The sequence below is a fragment of the Carassius auratus genome, unplaced genomic scaffold (genome assembly GCF_003368295.1).
Source record: "Carassius auratus strain Wakin unplaced genomic scaffold, ASM336829v1 scaf_tig00023455, whole genome shotgun sequence".
Taxonomy (NCBI): domain Eukaryota; kingdom Metazoa; phylum Chordata; class Actinopteri; order Cypriniformes; family Cyprinidae; genus Carassius; species Carassius auratus.
In genome coordinates this window covers 74204-91677 of record NW_020525270.1, presented here as the reverse complement: position 1 = coordinate 91677, position 17474 = coordinate 74204, and the positions used below count along the sequence as shown (strand labels likewise).

Here is a 17474-nt window from a genome sequence, read left to right as displayed (position 1 = left end):
GTATATTTTATATTGCACGCTTTTTCTTCCTTATTTGTCCTTACCTGTGCTGGGGCAATACTTATATGCACTATGCAGAAAAAGGCAATGAGAATAGTTTGCAATGTTGGCTATCAAACAAATTATGTATAAAGCTAAAAACAAAGTACTTCCTAATAATATTCAAAAATGGTTTAAGGAAAGAGATAGTCGATATAATTTAACAAGGAGAGGAAATCTCTCTCAATCAATGGCACGTACTTTACTTCACTCAAAAGCATGTGCATATCTGTCAACGGGGTGAGGCTGTGGAATAATTTACCTGTATCAATTAAGGAAAGAAAACATATTGTGCAATTCAAAAGAAGGTTTAAAATGTCTATATTAGAAAATATATAAATTAAGGTGGACATGGGACAAATGTCTCATTTCCTCTTCAAGAGGTTGATTGAATTACCATACAGTCTGTTTCTTGCCATTTTGCATATATTTAAATTATTAGCTATTATTTTATATATATATATATATATATATATATATATATATATATATATATATATATATATATATATATATATATATATTAATATATATAGTGTGATTTATTTTCAGATAAATGTACTTCAAATGATTATTGATTATAGTAATCATTGATTATAGTGGTCATTGATTAGTAATCCTCTATTAATGGGGTTTTAAATGTCTCTGGCTTATAGACACAAGAAACAAACCTGTATGGCAACAATAGACTGTTTATGCGTGTGTATATTATAGCGCGCCAATGTCAACAGAAATAATATCCAAATAATTTTTATCTATAATCAACTATACTATTTTACTGAAGCTTAATTAGATAGAAAATAGAAAAAGACAGATAAATTGTTTCGCCAATGCTCAAATATCAAATTATATCTAAATAACAATAAATTACATTTTTGTGTATTCTATTCTTTTGTAAATATGAAGCTGTTTATGTTGGCTAACACACGGGTGCAGCAGTAGCCTACATAAAGAACTGCAGAACTTCACAAAATTACAACTATTAAATATGAAGTTTGTCAGTAAAATTAATCTAAAAGAGTTTAGACTTGTTCCTGAATCGTATTTTCTTTTGTGTTTTATAGTAAAATGTTTTTCATCATTAAATATTCAAAACGTCTAAATGCCGCACTAAGGCTATAGATTTGTTGGTGTGTTGCGCGGAAGTCATCTGCATCCTCCGAGCCGCTTTCACTTCCATCCACTTCACGAGTGAACGCGTCTGAGCTCTGTGTCAAGATCTCTAAACTTCAGCTGCTCGTCACATGTGCAAGATGAGAAGAAGACACTTACTTGGAATATTTGTACTTTTGAAATATTGTATTTGCGGTGATGTGCAGGACTTTGATGGAAACATTACGGACGTTGTAGTTAGTAAGAGTAAGTTGTTTGTTCTTACTGACCATCGACTACATCAGATGAGACACGATCTATATGAGGAGAAGAGGAAAGACATCACTAATGTCCCTGACCTTAACAGAGTCAACATTCTGGTGCCTTTTGACGCCAACGGCACCCTGATAACGTGTGGGACTTTTGAAGAAGGGTATTGTGAAGTTCTTGATATAAATGATATTACACACAGTATTTACTGTGAAAGTAATATATTGGTAGGACCGAAACAGAATGAGAAATATGTTGCCTTCATAGCCGGTACAAGTAGCAGTAGGTACTTTGTAGTTGGGAAAAAGGGTCACGATAAATCCACTCAAGATAATAGGTATTCTGTTGTAACCTTCTGGAACACTTTAGAATCTCAGTTTGGAAGGATTTTCTCAAAAATAAACTCCGATGGATCAGATGCCGTCATTAAGAGCACATTTGGAGATGTGGAGTTTATTGATGGATTCCAGAGAGTTTCACCCTCAGAATCATATTTATTTCTCAACACAAAGACTGACAATGAGAGGAAAGTGCTCGTCCTGAGGATGGACAGCTCTAAAGAGAGAAAGATAGACATCATCAAATCTCTGCAGGCTTCAACGATACGATGCTGCAGTGATAAAGTTCGTCCAGTGCTCGTCGCCAGCACCGTTATTCCCTCAGTGAACGATGTTATTTGGGCAGGTGTGTTCAGTTCACAGAATCAGGAGGATCCGGAGAACGCGCTGGCTCTGTATGACATCAGTAATGTTCGAGGCCAAGTCAAGGGTTTCTGCGCTAATAGTGGAAATTGTGATTCTGAGGTTGGAAATTGCATTCATACATGTTTTTAAATAAAATGACTTGAGAACAGTATTTCACCTTATTGATGTTGCATGATAAACATAGTTGTACTATTCACTAAAGTCACCTAAAGTTAATGTTGTTTGTGTTTCAGAGTGGTGGTGAACTTCAGCCGTTCTCTGTGGTGTTCAGGTACAGCTCAATGTCAGCAGTGGCAGCAACGAGGATTGAATCCTGGATTGTGCTGTTCATAGGAACCAGTGATGGACAACTCATAAAGGTCTCCTTCATCCATCTGTCAGACATGTGACTTTATTTTCACTAGACACAGGATTTTTATTTTTAAGCACATGCACACCATTTCTTTTTTTTCATTCTGCATTTTAATTAGGTTACTGCAGTCATAATTCATGATATGTATTTCTGTTTGTTTCTTTAGCTAGTGTTGGATGAGAAATATACACCAGGCTGTCCAACAGTGCTGTTCAAATCTGATGAAGAACGAGCAGTGTTTCCCAGAATGCACTTTGATCCAGTAGATTTCAAACACATCTACATTGCTCTGAAGAAACAGGTGAGATTTAGAAATCTGGTGCATTTAAAAAAATGATTGATATTTAGCAGGATTCATTGATTTCTGCTTTGATGTTTGGCCTGTTTTTGGTCATTTATCCTTCACACCTATCGATCACATACAGGTGTGTGAGAGTAATCACTGTTTTAGACTGAAGAATTAAAATTAAATTGCTTTTTAGTCTCAGTATGAAAGGAATAGTTTGACCTACTGTATAGGCATACTTTTGTCCAAAACTTTAATCCAAGATAATTTTTTTAATTTGGGGAAAATTATTCTCACATGCCCCACAGTTAGAAACCACTGAATTAAGCTATCCAGAAGTTATCAAACATTATGTCCGATACTTTACTGTGTGTTAGATCAAATCATCATTCCTGTCTCTTTCTGTTCATGTTTTCGCGTTTAGCTAAGAAGAGTGTCGGTTATTCAGTGTGCTAAATACAGCACTCTGAAAGACTGCAGAGCTGCTCAGGATCCTCTCTGTGGCTGGTGTGTGAACACTCACAGGTCAGCCTGACTTTATCACGTGTTATTTTTCACACATCACACATGTCTGCTCTATGCTGCTTCTACATTAAATGTGCCTAAATTTAGAACAGCATTTTACTTCTCATTATATATATACAGTATTGTTCAAAATAATAGCAGTACAATGTGACTAACCAGAATAATCAAGGTTTTAGTATATTTTTTATTGCTACGTGGCAAACAAGTTACCAGTAGGTTCAGTAGATTGTCAGAAAACAAACAAGACCCAGCATTCATGATAAGAACGCTCTTAAGGCTGTGCAATTGGGCAATTAGTTGAAAGGGTTGTGTTCAAAAAAATAGCAGTGTCTGCCGTTGACTGTACAAACTCAAAACTATTTTGTACAAACATTTTTTTTTTCTGGGATTTAGCAATCCTGTGAATCACTAAACTAATATTTAGTTGTATGACCACAGTTTTTTAAAACTGCTTGACATCTGTGTGGCATGGAGTCAACCAACTTGTGGCACCTCTCAGCTGTTATTCCACTCCATGATTCTTTAACAACATTCCACAATTCATTCACATTTCTTGGTTTTGCTTCAGAAACAGCATTTTTGATATCACCCCACAAGTTCTCAATTGGATTAAGGTCTGGAGATTGGGCTGGCCACTCCATAACATTAATTTTGTTGGTTTGGAACCAAGACTTTGCCCGTTTACTAGTGTGTTTTGGGTATTGTCTTGTTGAAACAACCATTTCAAGGGCATGTCCTCTTCAGCATAGGGCAACATGACCTCTTCAAGTATTTTAACATATGCAAACTGATCCATGATCCCTGGTATGCGATAAATAGGCCCAACACCATAGTAGGAGAAACATGCCCATATCATGATGCTTGCACCTCCATGCTTCACTGTCTTCACTGTGTACTCTGGCTTGAATTCAGAGTTTGGGGGTCGTCTCACAAACTGCCTGTGGCCCTTGGACCCAAAAAGAACAATTTTACTCTCATCAGTCCACAAAATGTTCCTCCATTTCTCTTTAGGCCAGTTGATGTGTTCTTTGGCAAATTGTAACCTCTTCTGCACATGCCTTTTTTTTAACAGAGGGACTTTGCGGGGGATTCTTGAAAATAGATTAGCTTCACACAGACGTCTTCTAACTGTCACAGTACTTACAGGTAACTCCAGACTGTCTTTGATCATCCTGGAGGTGATCATTGGCTGAGCCTTTGCCATTCTGGTTATTCTTCTATCCATTTTGATGGTTGTCTTCCGTTTTCTTCCACGTCTCTCTGGTTTTGCTCTCCATTTTAAGGCATTGGAGATCATTTTAGCTGAACAGCCTATCATTTTGTGCACCTCTTTATAGGTTTTCCCCTCTCTAATCAACTTTTTAATCAAAGTATGCTGTTCTTCTGAACAATGTCTTGAACGACCCATTTTCCTCAGCTTTCAAATGCATGTTCAACAAGTGTTGGCTTCATCCTTAAATAGGGGCCACCTGATTCACACCTGTTTCTTCACAAAATTGATGACCTCAGTGATTGAATGCCACACTGCTATTTTTTTGAACACACCCCTTTCAACTAATTCAACTAATTGCCCAATTGCACAGCCTTAAGAGCGTGCATATCATGAATGCTGGGTCTCATTTGTTTTCTGAGAATCTACTGAACCTACTGGTAACTTGTTTGCCACGTAGCAATAAAAAAATATACGAAAAACCTTGATTATTCTGGTTAGTCACATTGTACTGCTATTATTTTGAATAATACTGTACATGATGTGTAGTGTGCAAACATTTCTGTAGTGATATTTTAGTTGGTGATGTTTTTATCTACAGTAGATGTTCTACTCAAGATGAATGCTCGGATACTTCATGGATGTCCATCCCAAAAAACTCTCTTGAGACACAGCTGTTTTCTTTTCAGATGACAGAGAATTATTCTAGAAAGGTAGAAATCAGTATTTAAAACATTTTTTTTTTCATTTACAAGATTACTTCCTACCAACCATTGTTTTCTTCTACACAGATTACTCTACATCTTTTCTTGAGTCTGGAGAGCACAGTAAATCCTGCCTTCTCATGTGCCTTCACTAAAGAAAGTGTAAACCTGTGTGATGGCTCTGATCTGTCTGCAGTCTTCCCAAACTGCTCCTGTAGTTTTTCTGACCAGATGCTATATACTGGAGGTTAGTTCTCCTTCAAAGAAGTTGTATATTTACTAACATACAGTGCCTTTATCTAGTCTGAATATGATTATTGTAATCAGAAACATTTGTTGGTAATCTGTTCAGGTTTAAAAGTCTCTGCTACTGTTACGGTTGAGGATCAGAAGATCATAGAGATGCTGACACTGAGGAACTGCTCCAGTATCACAGATCATTCAACAAATGCTTCTTATACACAGTGAGAAATTCACAGTCTAAAATAGTTTAAAAGACTTCTTTGAACTTTTGTTTCAATGATATTAAAAACATGAATTAAATGCAGGTGTGTTCAGTGTGTATCATCTGGGTGTCACTGGTCCTCTTCCTCTCAGCGTTGTGATTGGACACTTGGACCTGGACCACAGTTAAACATAAAGGTGAGAATATGTCGTGTAACCTATAATCCAGTGTTTCAGTATATGTTTATTGGGAAATAGCATACCTTTATAAATTATTATCAATTCATTGTTGTTAGTTAAACTCATTGTGTTGACTGAAGTGAACTCAGTAAGTACATGACCTGCTCTTTCTCTACTCTTTAGGATGCATGTAAACATCTGCTCTCTCAGATGGACTACAAAGTAAGTGTCATGATTGTGTTTTTCAACTTCATAGAATTGGGATACTGTGTTTTCAGTATGTCCCTGTTTTAAATGATTTTCTTGACTTTACAAGAGACCGAAGATTTTGTTTCCCCATTTGAGAAAAAAATGACCACAATCATAATTATACTTTATACATGCATGTATGTGTGTGTATGTGTGTGTGTGTGTGTGGTAGTCAACATTTGATGTGGATCGAAAGAGTTCATTAAATGTGTCCTAAGACAAGAACTCATTTTGGTTTTAGGTTAACTTTGAACTCTTTTCATCCACATCAAATGTTGATTTCCTTCTGTGTGTGTGTGTGTGTGTGTGTGTGTGTGTGTGTGTGTGTATTCATATTTAAAATATATTTTATCAATGTGGATTTATACTACTACTAATTATATTAAAGTGCCCCATTATGGATTTTTTAATTTTTAAATGTATGTTTTAGTTTCTTGCATATGATTATTTAAATGTTAAGATGGATAATGTTCAATCTCAATAGATAATGAGAAGGAGAAGTCTGTAGTTTGACTTTATTAATTGCTGCTAATTCTTAGTCAAGTTCATGAGATACTTTAAGAGCAGAACTTTTTTTTTCCATTATATTTTCAGATCAGCTTTGGAAATTCGTGTCTTCACAGAATGAGTGAAAATACAAACTATTTCTGCCTCGGTCCACAGAAATCATTTGGTCAAGTATGAAGTAGTAATAGAAACAATTCTGGTTTCTCACAGCAAAAATCTGCAGAATAAAAAAGACTGGGAGAGCATGATTTGCTATTTACTAATATACTAATTATTTTGGATTTAACGCAATATCCAGTCTGTCGCTAAGTCCCAGTTTGCCTACTTATACTACGACCTAAAAGTATGTACTTTTTTTGTGAGGAAAAAGTACATACTTTTGAGTGTGTAGCAAAAGAGTATGCACGTTCTGGGACATACTTCGATGACATCATGCAACGTGAACGACAACGTGGTTGCCTAGTCACGCACACCACAACTGTTAACGTTACATTCATTCTTTATGTCCAATAAAATTTTGTTTACTATTCCCATCTTTTTTTCTCATCGTTTTTTTTTTTTTACAATACATTTTACAATGTGTTCTTCTACCAAGTTGAGGAGTGAAGAAGCAGGGTGACATCGTCGTAGAACCAAACGCAGGTCGTTTGTGAGGCGGCTGGTTCTGACTTTCATGTGCAATGTGTGTAACGAAATAAAATATAACTTTAATTAGGGTTAAACATTTGAATTCTTACACTTAAAAGCTGAGGGCGTATCTCCGCTGCTGCACCTGGCTGCCATGTTTACATCACCACAAAGCCATCGCAAAGCTCCTCCCTCCCGCACGCAATGGGTTGTGGGCAATATTAGCAGTGTGCATTGATCTGCACTTCGAATTCTAACCGGAAAGAGTAGACCATCCGGGTATCTTTGGAATACTCTTTTCAACATACTACGATTTGGGACGCATTAATTCTAGTTTCGCATACTATTTAGGATGGATAGTATGCGAATTGGGACTCAGCATGTTTTTCCTGTTCTTCTTCTTCTTCTTTTTAATTTTTAACGGCGGTTGGCATCCAGCATAATTGGTGCATTACCGCCACACTCTGCTCCGGAGTGTGGATCAGAAAACAGGTTAATATATTCATTTACCCCATTCCCTCCTACTCCCCAATCATATACATCCACACACTTCACCATTATTCTACTCTATTATATTACTAATAATAATAATAAAAAATAAAAATAAAAAAGGAATAATAATAATAGTTATAACCTTCCTCAATACTCATATGACTCTTCACACTCTATTATAAACACCTGTATCCCTTAAGAAACCCATCAGAATTCTGGTCTGTGCCCTATGTAGAGTGCTCAATAGCCCTTTTAATGTTATGTCCTGAACCTCTATCTCTCTCAACTTATTCCTCATCATCTCTCTCGGAACATCATACCTGCTCAACCTCAAGACCAAATGCTCCACTTCTTTCCATGCCAAACTCCTCTTCCTTGCACACTTCACACAATCCCGTGTCATGTTTACCTATTAACTTTAGTGTTTTATTCAATAAACAATGTCCCAATCTTAACCTAGAGATGACCGTTTCCTCTCTGCTATTTCCACTTCCAATCACTGTACACTTAACATCCCTCTGGATTTGATATAATTGCCTTCCTTTTCCCTCTCTTGCCACATTTGATTTACTGTCTTCCATATCACACTTTTAACCTCTGCTTTGCTGATACTGACTTGCATTTCTATATTTCCTTTTAATAATGCTGTCTTGGCTAATTTATCTGCCAGTTCATTTCCCCTTATCCCTTCATGTCCTGGTACCCACACAAATTGTATCTGACTTCCTTGATTAAATATTCTTGCAACTGACTGTAGGACTTCATATAGTATGTCTTGCCGACTTTTTGAATAAAATGACCAATTTTTCCTGTTCAGTGAGCACTGTGATTTACATACTGTCAGGGAATCATTTAGATATAATGCCCTGTTTACACAAAGGTATAACAAGTATCCCTGGGAGATCAGAAGGATAATATTACTCCTATCTCACCTTTCTGACTGGTCAGAAATCCTCTGTCAGATACTGTGTCGCTGTTCTCTAAACAGCAGGTGGTGCTGTACGTGACCTATTAATTAAACTCTTTATAAACACAGTGAAATCAAGTTTCTAAATTTTAGTTTCAGTTACATAACAAATTTCCATCCATTCAGATTACATAGTTTTAACATGAAACAAATGAATAAATTTAATGTGATTCATATGCGTCAATCAAACGTGAATGAAACGATTAAGTTTTATGTCATAGTTCACAGCAAAGTCCCCACACTGTTCAGTGCTCATGTGTTTCCACTCTACAGAGTGTTAAAGTAGCATTGAAGCAGTTCAGGAGTTAAGAAGATAATTATGAGAGGACTGAGCATTAATGATGAACAGCTGCTGTTAACAAGCAGGATCACCGAAGGAAAGAGAAACACAAGAACTACAACTGACTACACCCACAGATGAAGAACAAATCAACTGAAATACAAGACATTAAATCTCTTAAGATCTGATTAAACAACTCCTTAAACAGCTTTACCAGGATCTCATTATTAGCCAGACTGACTTTATTTCTGTCAGACATCTAGAGAAGCTCTTATTGAGAATTAGCAGAGGTTTAAACGTTATATTATTTCATTTGAAGTCACCATCAATGAGATCAGTGTTTCCCTTTGTTGGGCTCTTGACCCTTGACCCCACTGTTACGCTGGTTGTTTTAATTGTGTGTTCATAAAAACAGATTCTTTTGCTATTCTTTTGCTATATAAAATGGTATATCCTGCATATGCACAGTGGTTAATATATTAAAAACCACATTTCTCCTGTATTCATAGTGGTTGCTGCGTTGTAATATTTTATTAATGTCAATACTTTGACACGTTTTCTTCTGTTCATACAGAAACAAGCAAAAATAAACAAGCTGAGAAACTACATCTTTACATCTTCATTTTTTTTTTATGGTAATTAATTTAGCTTGATATAACATCAGCAATTACTGTATGTCCCAAAACTAATAGCCTAATTTGTTTTTACATATACAGATGTATGTTTTCCCTGCAAGTTATATTAGATATAAGATGTTTTTTTGTTAGTTTTTTTTGGATCAGGACAAAAACCATAAACCAATATGAATATTATTATTAAACACGTTGATCTTTTACTTTGCAAAAATCTCCTTCCCCTTGATGTCATAATTTACATTTTAAACCGATTAAACATTATTTTAATATAATTTTGTGTATTGTACGAGTGTTTTTATTTATTTATTTTTAACTTTCACTCAAGTAACTGTTTGTAAAGTTTATCTTCGTTTTAGAAACCAAAATTTATCTGTTGTTGCTAAACCTCCGCCCTCATCTCAGAGTGTTACTTCACATCCACTCACTTCACCCTTATACTCATCTGAGCACAGCTGATCTCTGTGACAAGATCTTGTCATCAAATACATTAGTAGGCCTATCCAACTGCTCATTTACTTATTAAATAAGATGGGAAGACACTTACTTGGAATACTTGTGTTTTTGAAATATTGCATTTGCGGTGATGTGCAGGACTTTGATGGAGACATTAAGGACTTTGTAGTTGGTAACAGTAAGTTGTTTGTTCTTACTGACCATCGACTTCATCAGATGAGACACGATCTAAATGAGGAGAAGAGGAAAGACATCACTAAAGCCACTGAACACAACAGAGTCAACATTCTGGTGCCTTATGACGTGAACAGCACCCTGATAACGTGTGGGACTTTTAAAGATGGGTATTGTGAAATTCTTGATATAAATGATATTACAAACAGTATTTACTATGAAAGTGATAATTTGATAGGACCGGAACAGAATGGAAAAACTGTTGCCTTCATAGCTGGAAGGTACCTTTTAGTTGGGAAAAAGGACGATGATGCAAAAGCTGAAGATACCAGGTATTCTGTTGTTACCTTATGGAGCACTTTAGATTCTCAACCAGGAGGGATTTTCTCAAGAATAGCAGAAGGATCAGAGGCCATCATTCAAAGCACAGTGAGAGATGTAGAGTTTATTGATGGATTCCAGAGAGTTTCGCCCTCAGATTCGTATTTATTTCTCAACACAAAGACTAACAATGAGAGGAAAGTGCTCGTCCTGAGGATGGACAGCTCTAAAGAGAAAAAGTCAGAAATCATCAAATCCCTGCAGGCCTCAACGGTACGATGCTGCAGTGATAAAGTTCGTCCAGTGCTCGTCGCCAGCACCGTTATTCCCTCAGTGAACGATGTTATTTGGGCAGGTGTGTTCAGTTCACAGAATCAGGAGGATCCGGAGAACGCGCTGGCTCTGTATGACATCAGTAATGTTCGAGGCCAAGTCAAGGGTTTCTGCGCTTACGGTGAAAAGTTATGTGGTTCTGAGGTTTGAAATTGCATTCTACACATTTTTTAATAAAATGACTGAGAACCGTATTTCACCTTATTGATGTTGCATGATAAACATAGTTGTACTATTCACTAAAGTCATCTAAAGTTAATGTTGTTTGTGTTTCAGAGTGGTAGTGGACTTCAGCCGCTCTCTGTGGTGTTCAGGTACAGCTCAATGTCAGCAGTGGCAGCAACGAGGATTGAATCCTGGATTGTGCTGTTCATAGGAACCAGTGATGGACAACTCATTAAGGTCTGCCTCATATCTTATTTTTCACTAGTTTCATCATTTGTTATCATCTCTAGTTACAAAACACTGAGGGTATAAGTAGCTTTTGAATTTGTGGGGCCTTGTTAAAATTATAAGGCTTACGCATCATGAAGTATTGTTAAACACAGTAAGCATCTTAAATGGCCATAAAATCTGTGTCTGTGAATAATAAAAATGTGTTTGATATGCCAGCAATGAACAGTGTTCAACATAATGATTTGGCTAAAGTTTGGATAATGCTGTGGTTTATGTTTTTAGTTGATGTTGGATGAGAGATATACACCAGGCTGTCCAATAATGCTGTACAAATCTAATGATGAACGAGCAGTGCTTCCCAGAATGCACTTTGATCCAGTAGATTTCAAACACATCTACATTGCTCTGAAGAAACAGGTGAGGTTTACACATTTTACACTCAAATCTTACAAACTACACACACAAAATGTATCTTGTAAAATGAAGCACTGCATTCAAAGTATCACAAACACATCTCACAAGCAAACATTTGCAAAAACGTGCTATAATATTAATTCCTATATTATTTGTGTGTTACATAAAGAATTGTGTGTTGTGTTTTGCAAAATGTGTTTTTTGAAATTGAAAACTGAGTCAAAGGCCAAGAATTAGTCTTACAGAGTTACTGTGCAAAAACTAAATTTTTATGAGAGTTAAAATAGTTTTGAAACAAGTATTTGCTTTTGCAAGAGATGCGTAATGTTTTGCAGTTTTCGGTGTAGAGTTAAGAGAAAAGTAGCCATAGTTTCAGAAATTGTAATAAATAAATAAAAATAGAATAAAAACTGAAAGTAAAAAAAAAACATACTTTAAAATTAATTTAAAGTTTGTTGTTATATTATGCTTGAAGCATAACAGCCTACTATCAACCTGTATTTTCAAAATGATTAATAATTCCAATATACAATGTATATTATAAAATCTGAGTGCTTTTCTTTGTTTCTTTTTAAATTGTGTACACCATACCTTCTGTTATACTCTGGCATATAATAATGATAAACTATACTGTAGTGCTGCTGCAATGTGTTTTAATAGAGCTGCAGAAGGAAAGACTGTAATTTTTATTAATTTTTCTCTGACTGCCATAATCAATCTCTGTTTTTTAGTTTAATTTGTCCTTATTTCAAATAATCAAACTAATAATATACAAATTATATTACATATAAAACTAATTCTTCTCGTGTCTTTGCTGTAGTTAAGAAGAGTGTCGGTGGTTCCGTGTGCTAAATATAGCACTCTGAAAGACTGCAGAGCTGCTCTGGATCCTTTCTGCGGCTGGTGTGTGAACACATTGAGGTCAGATAAACATCTGTTGCACTAAGAAGTAAAAAAAAGAGTTTAATATGCTAGCTAGTTTTAAAAAATCAATAGCTTATCCAACCTGGCATAACAACTCCAAATGATACTGTATATTTCTGCTCATCTAGATGCTCCACCCAATATGAATGTTCAAAATCTTCATGGTTGTCCACCCCAAAAAACTCCCTTCAGGAAATGCTGTTTTATTTTCAGGTTTGGCCAGAGAAAACTTCCAGCAAGGTATAATTATATTAACTTCAAATAAGACAATTTTTTCATTGCATTGAAAACATATTATTGATTTCTACTGACCAGTCAATGCCTGCTCCTACACAGATTACTCTACGTATTTTCTTGAGTCTGGAGAGCACAGAAAACCCTGCCTTCTCGTGCACCTTCACCACTGAAAGTGTAAAACTGTGTGATGGGTCTGATCTGAGGGCAGTTTTTCCAAACTGCTCCTGCAGTTTTTCTGACCAGCTAATATATACTACAGGTTGGTTCTCTGTGGATTGGTGTTATGTGCTTTTGTATTCAATGTGCATATGTAAGATTTTATTGTCCACCAATCCAGCCACTTTATTTTATATAAACACTATTGCATTAAAAGCAGCTTTAGCATGCATGCAGATGACATGTATAACAGCAGCATTTAAATGGAAATGGCTCTGACATCACAGCACATATTCAAACAGACGGAACAGAGTTTCCAATGGCATTAATAGACAGAAACGTAATCAGATGTAGAAAGTATCTGATCATTCTTCTTCATTCGCTTTCTGCTACCAACAAGCCCAAATTCTCTAAATAAGCCCTAAAAATGCAAGCAGTAACAAAATCGTTAGGACCTTTGAAGAAATAAGCTTAAAATTATGTATAAGTGAAGTTGCCAACTCTGCTGCTCTTTTATTCAAAATAAAGGGAAGGAAATTAGCACAAGCTAAAATAAATTGCTAATAGCAGGAAGAAATTGTAAATACCCATAAATCAGCAATACATAACTTATGATGACAACCTTGATTTCAATGATGACAATGATTTCTCACTTACACACAGGGACTAGTAACATTGACTCAATAATATGTCTGAGTCTGTATGTTGCAGGAAGGAAATTATTAATAGTTTCTTTGACCACAGAGCATATCTACTTATCTTGTTATTTCCTTTCACTCTCCCAGCAACCGTAACCATGTTAGTAAACTTCATGACGCATCTGAAACCAATATATTTTATGATAAAGTATCTAAAAAAAATAAATAAAAAAATAAACGAGACTAGCAGTATGCAATGTAAGCCACTTTGGATGTTTGCTAAATGCATAGATACAGTATCAATGTGAGAAGTCCTGATTAGCCTGTCTGGTCTATTCTGCTGTACTGACTATCTAAACTTAAAAATATATATATATTATAATGACTTTTTGATAATCTGTTAAGGTTTAAACATCTCAGCTGAAGTGGCTCTTGGGGAACAAAAGATCAAAGAGAAGCTGGAGCTGAAAAACTGCCTGAATATCAAAGATAATTCACCAGGGGCTTCTTATACACAGTAAGAAATGCAGAGCTTAAAATAGTTTTAAAATACATACACACACACACACACGCACGCACACACACACACACACACACACACACACACACACACACACACACACACACACACACACACACATATATATATATATATATATATATATATATATATATATATATATATATATATATATATATATATATATATATATATATATATATATATATTATAAATAAATAAAAAAAAGCCATGAAGTGGTTAAACACATTTGTTTAACACGTTAAACATGAAATAAATGCAGGTGTGTTCAGTGTATCTCATCTGGGTGTCACTGGTCCTCATCCTCTCAGCGTTGTGAATGGGCAGATGGACCTGGACCAAAGTTAAACATACAGGTGAGAGACAATGTGTAACCTACAATCCACTAATTCTGTATATGTGTAATGGGAAATAGCATAACCTTCATAAAGTGTAAAAGGATATTCTCTGTCAAAAAGAGATTATTTTATCATTGATATCTGAAATATCTTTGCACTGGCTGAAGAAAACTCCATCTTCATATTACTCCGTCTTTCTGCTCTCTTTAGGATGCATGTAATGTAAATGTACAGATGGAATATGAAGTAAGTGTCATACCAAATACTGATGATTTTGCTTTATAAGGACTAAAGGTCATGTTAAATGTACTTTTAACTATGTTTGGTTGCATCTTATATCCTCACACTTTGGTGTGTTGTAGAAGCCAGAGATTTTGTCTCTGGAGCCCAACAAGGTTTCTTTCCATGGCAGAAACAGAGTTTCACTAAAAGGAAGGAACCTGGAATCTGTTAATAAAATCCGTATTACAGGAGATCTGGACTGCGTTCCTAAAGAGTGAGATTCTGTGTGTTTGTGTTTAGTGGTATATAGATAAATGTGTGTAGATTGAGATAAATTATACTGTATATCTGTACATGAATGATTCTCTTCAGATCTCCAGTGTTTGATCGCTCCAGTGACTCTTTAAGGTTCCACATTCCTCCCAGTGAAACTAAAGGAACAGTCAAAGTGTGTGTTGTTACTCCTGACGACCGTTGTCATGGAAACAGCATCATCACTTACAGTTCTCAGCCCAGCTGCACTGGGATACAGCCCACAGTCAGCTGGAAAAGGTCAGACAGCTTCCACACATGCATTTGCTTTATTGTCATTGTTGAAAAATGTAATTGACAATTTTATTTTTCATTATTATTTTTTGTAGATATTTCAGATATTTTATACCAAATATTACTGATTTGGCTCCTCTATTACTGATTTTGCTTTTTGCTTAAATGGTCTTAAATGTATTTTCAGTGGAGGAAGGAAGATTCATGTTCAGGGCAGCAATCTGGAATTTGTGGAATCAGTTTCTGTCAATAACAGGATACAAGATCAAACACAATACAACACAAGCTCAGGGGTAAGCTGTATCCTTATTACACCTGCATTAGTCTAAAAGTGAGCTTTACCCAAAAAAGGATCCAGTCTAGCAGTCTATTGCACTGTATCTAACATATGGAGATCAACAGCTAAACAGCCCATATTCACATGAGATCTAGTTTGGCAGATTATTATTATAATTACTTTGTTAGTATAATTGTTAAATGTACTTCATTGACTATCAATATTTATTTATTCAAACAAAATATAATTTATTTTATTCACAGCTTACATGTAGCTTTACTCTGTACATCACATGAATTAGTTATATTTTCTCTTTTTCAGGATATGTGGTTTCACTCCCCCGAATGCTATTATTATTATCAATGTCGTTCTATTACCTTGCATGTGGGGAACTCCAGTCTGAACTATGAGTATTTGTCCTATGAGTCCGATCCAGTTTTCATTGGATTCACTACCTTTCAGGTGGCCAATGATCTACAGGTGAACATTAAGGTGAGTTTAACATCAGTGTACAGGTATTAAAACACCTTCAGTAAATATTATTATTGTGAGCAGTCAGCGTTTCTGCACATCAGCAAGTGAAACTCACAACCTCCGAACCATGCCACACTCTCTGTTTCGCAGAAAAGGGCAGATATGTTGCATTTGAGTGTGAATGAGGTGACTGTGACGGGTCTACAGGGATATCAGCAGTATCAGTGTGTTTTGGAGGAAATTCAGTCCAAAGCTGTCATCTGTAAGATTAAAGGAGAATCAGGAGCCGTCACAGCAGTGGACGAACTCAAAGTAAGTTTGTTTTTGATATTTACGTAAATGTAATACTGTCTCTCAATAGATTATGGGAGGGAGAATCTCAGATTTTTGCTTTGATAACTGCCCCACTAGTGCTACACTGTTAAATTTATCACAGATCTTTGTCAACTTTATGAGATATTTTATGAGTAGGACATTTCTTTCATTGTCATTTCAGATCAACGTTGGGTATTTTTCTACTTCCCTACGACAAGAAAGACCAGAGTATTTGGGATTTTTTTCTATAGTATTTTCTTTAGTATTCGTATTCTTTTGTCTTATCTTTTTGATTTTGTTATCAATTTTTCGGGCTTAACATAACTTCCGATCTGTTTTTCCTGTTCAGTGGCCACTCCAAATAAGATATATACAAACATGCAGCCTTTATAAGTGAAATTGTGTTGTAAAGTTCTGTTTAAGTCAGAGTAATAGCTCTCATCCTTTTGACTGGTCAGAAATCTCCCGTCAGATCCAAACTGTAGAGCTGTTCTCCAGACAGCAGGTGGCGCTTCATACTCACATATTATGATACGCTGCAAAAACATTGCCATTCAAACACTTTAGTATAATTATTTTGCATTAGTAGGCTTTAATTGTATCTTTCTCATTGTTCTCTTGTTAATCTGAAAGTTTGATGTTATCGCTATACTGTAAAACAAAGTGTAATTAAATAAAGATTTTTCCATGATCATAACAAAGGCCTATTCTGTTATAACGATAGTTACTTGATTTAACTCCGCTACTGCATTAACCCTTTCAGGCAAATCATTTTATTCAAAAATTACTGGCATGAAATATATATTTAATTATCAAAATAACTCCTAAATGCAGTTTAAATATATTTTATATCTAAATCTAATATAGAAAGCTTATCACAGTTCGGCAGAGAAACTACTTCTGCTCCAAAAGCTTGTTTGTGCTACTTTACCAGTGCCTATGCAACCATCACAATTTCACAAAATGGATATATTCCTTCTGAAAGAGTGATAAAAGAAAACAAACTGAGGACAGAACAAAGAAAAACACCTAAACTCAATGCCAATTCTGAATCCAGCTATGGGACATGATTCATTTGGTTTCAGACATAATTTCTCTATTATTCTGCTAATAGAGTCACTGCAAATTACCTTTGAAAAGAAGAACTGCTTC

The 17474-nt window shown here is 35.5% G+C and overlaps 2 protein-coding genes across 2 annotated transcripts; both read left to right on the top strand.

Annotated features, from left to right (window-relative positions):
- The first annotated feature begins 1208 nt into the window (after nucleotides 1-1208).
- Nucleotides 1209-17013, top strand: LOC113077876 (plexin-C1-like). Its single transcript, XM_026250143.1, has 15 exons — nucleotides 1209-2204; nucleotides 11121-11246; nucleotides 11523-11657; nucleotides 12475-12575; nucleotides 12707-12818; nucleotides 12915-13074; nucleotides 14015-14126; nucleotides 14413-14506; nucleotides 14699-14734; nucleotides 14851-14984; nucleotides 15083-15262; nucleotides 15444-15549; nucleotides 15855-16025; nucleotides 16158-16319; nucleotides 16504-17013. Exons 1-15 carry the CDS (start codon nucleotides 1284-1286, stop codon nucleotides 16639-16641), a joined length of 2688 nt encoding a protein of 895 aa, XP_026105928.1. The 5' UTR covers nucleotides 1209-1283; the 3' UTR covers nucleotides 16642-17013.
- On the top strand, nucleotides 9320-11070 carry LOC113077878 (uncharacterized). Its single transcript, XM_026250146.1, has one exon. It carries the CDS (start codon nucleotides 10092-10094, stop codon nucleotides 10992-10994), a length of 903 nt encoding a protein of 300 aa, XP_026105931.1. The 5' UTR covers nucleotides 9320-10091; the 3' UTR covers nucleotides 10995-11070.
- Nucleotides 17014-17474: the final 461 nt, after the last annotated feature.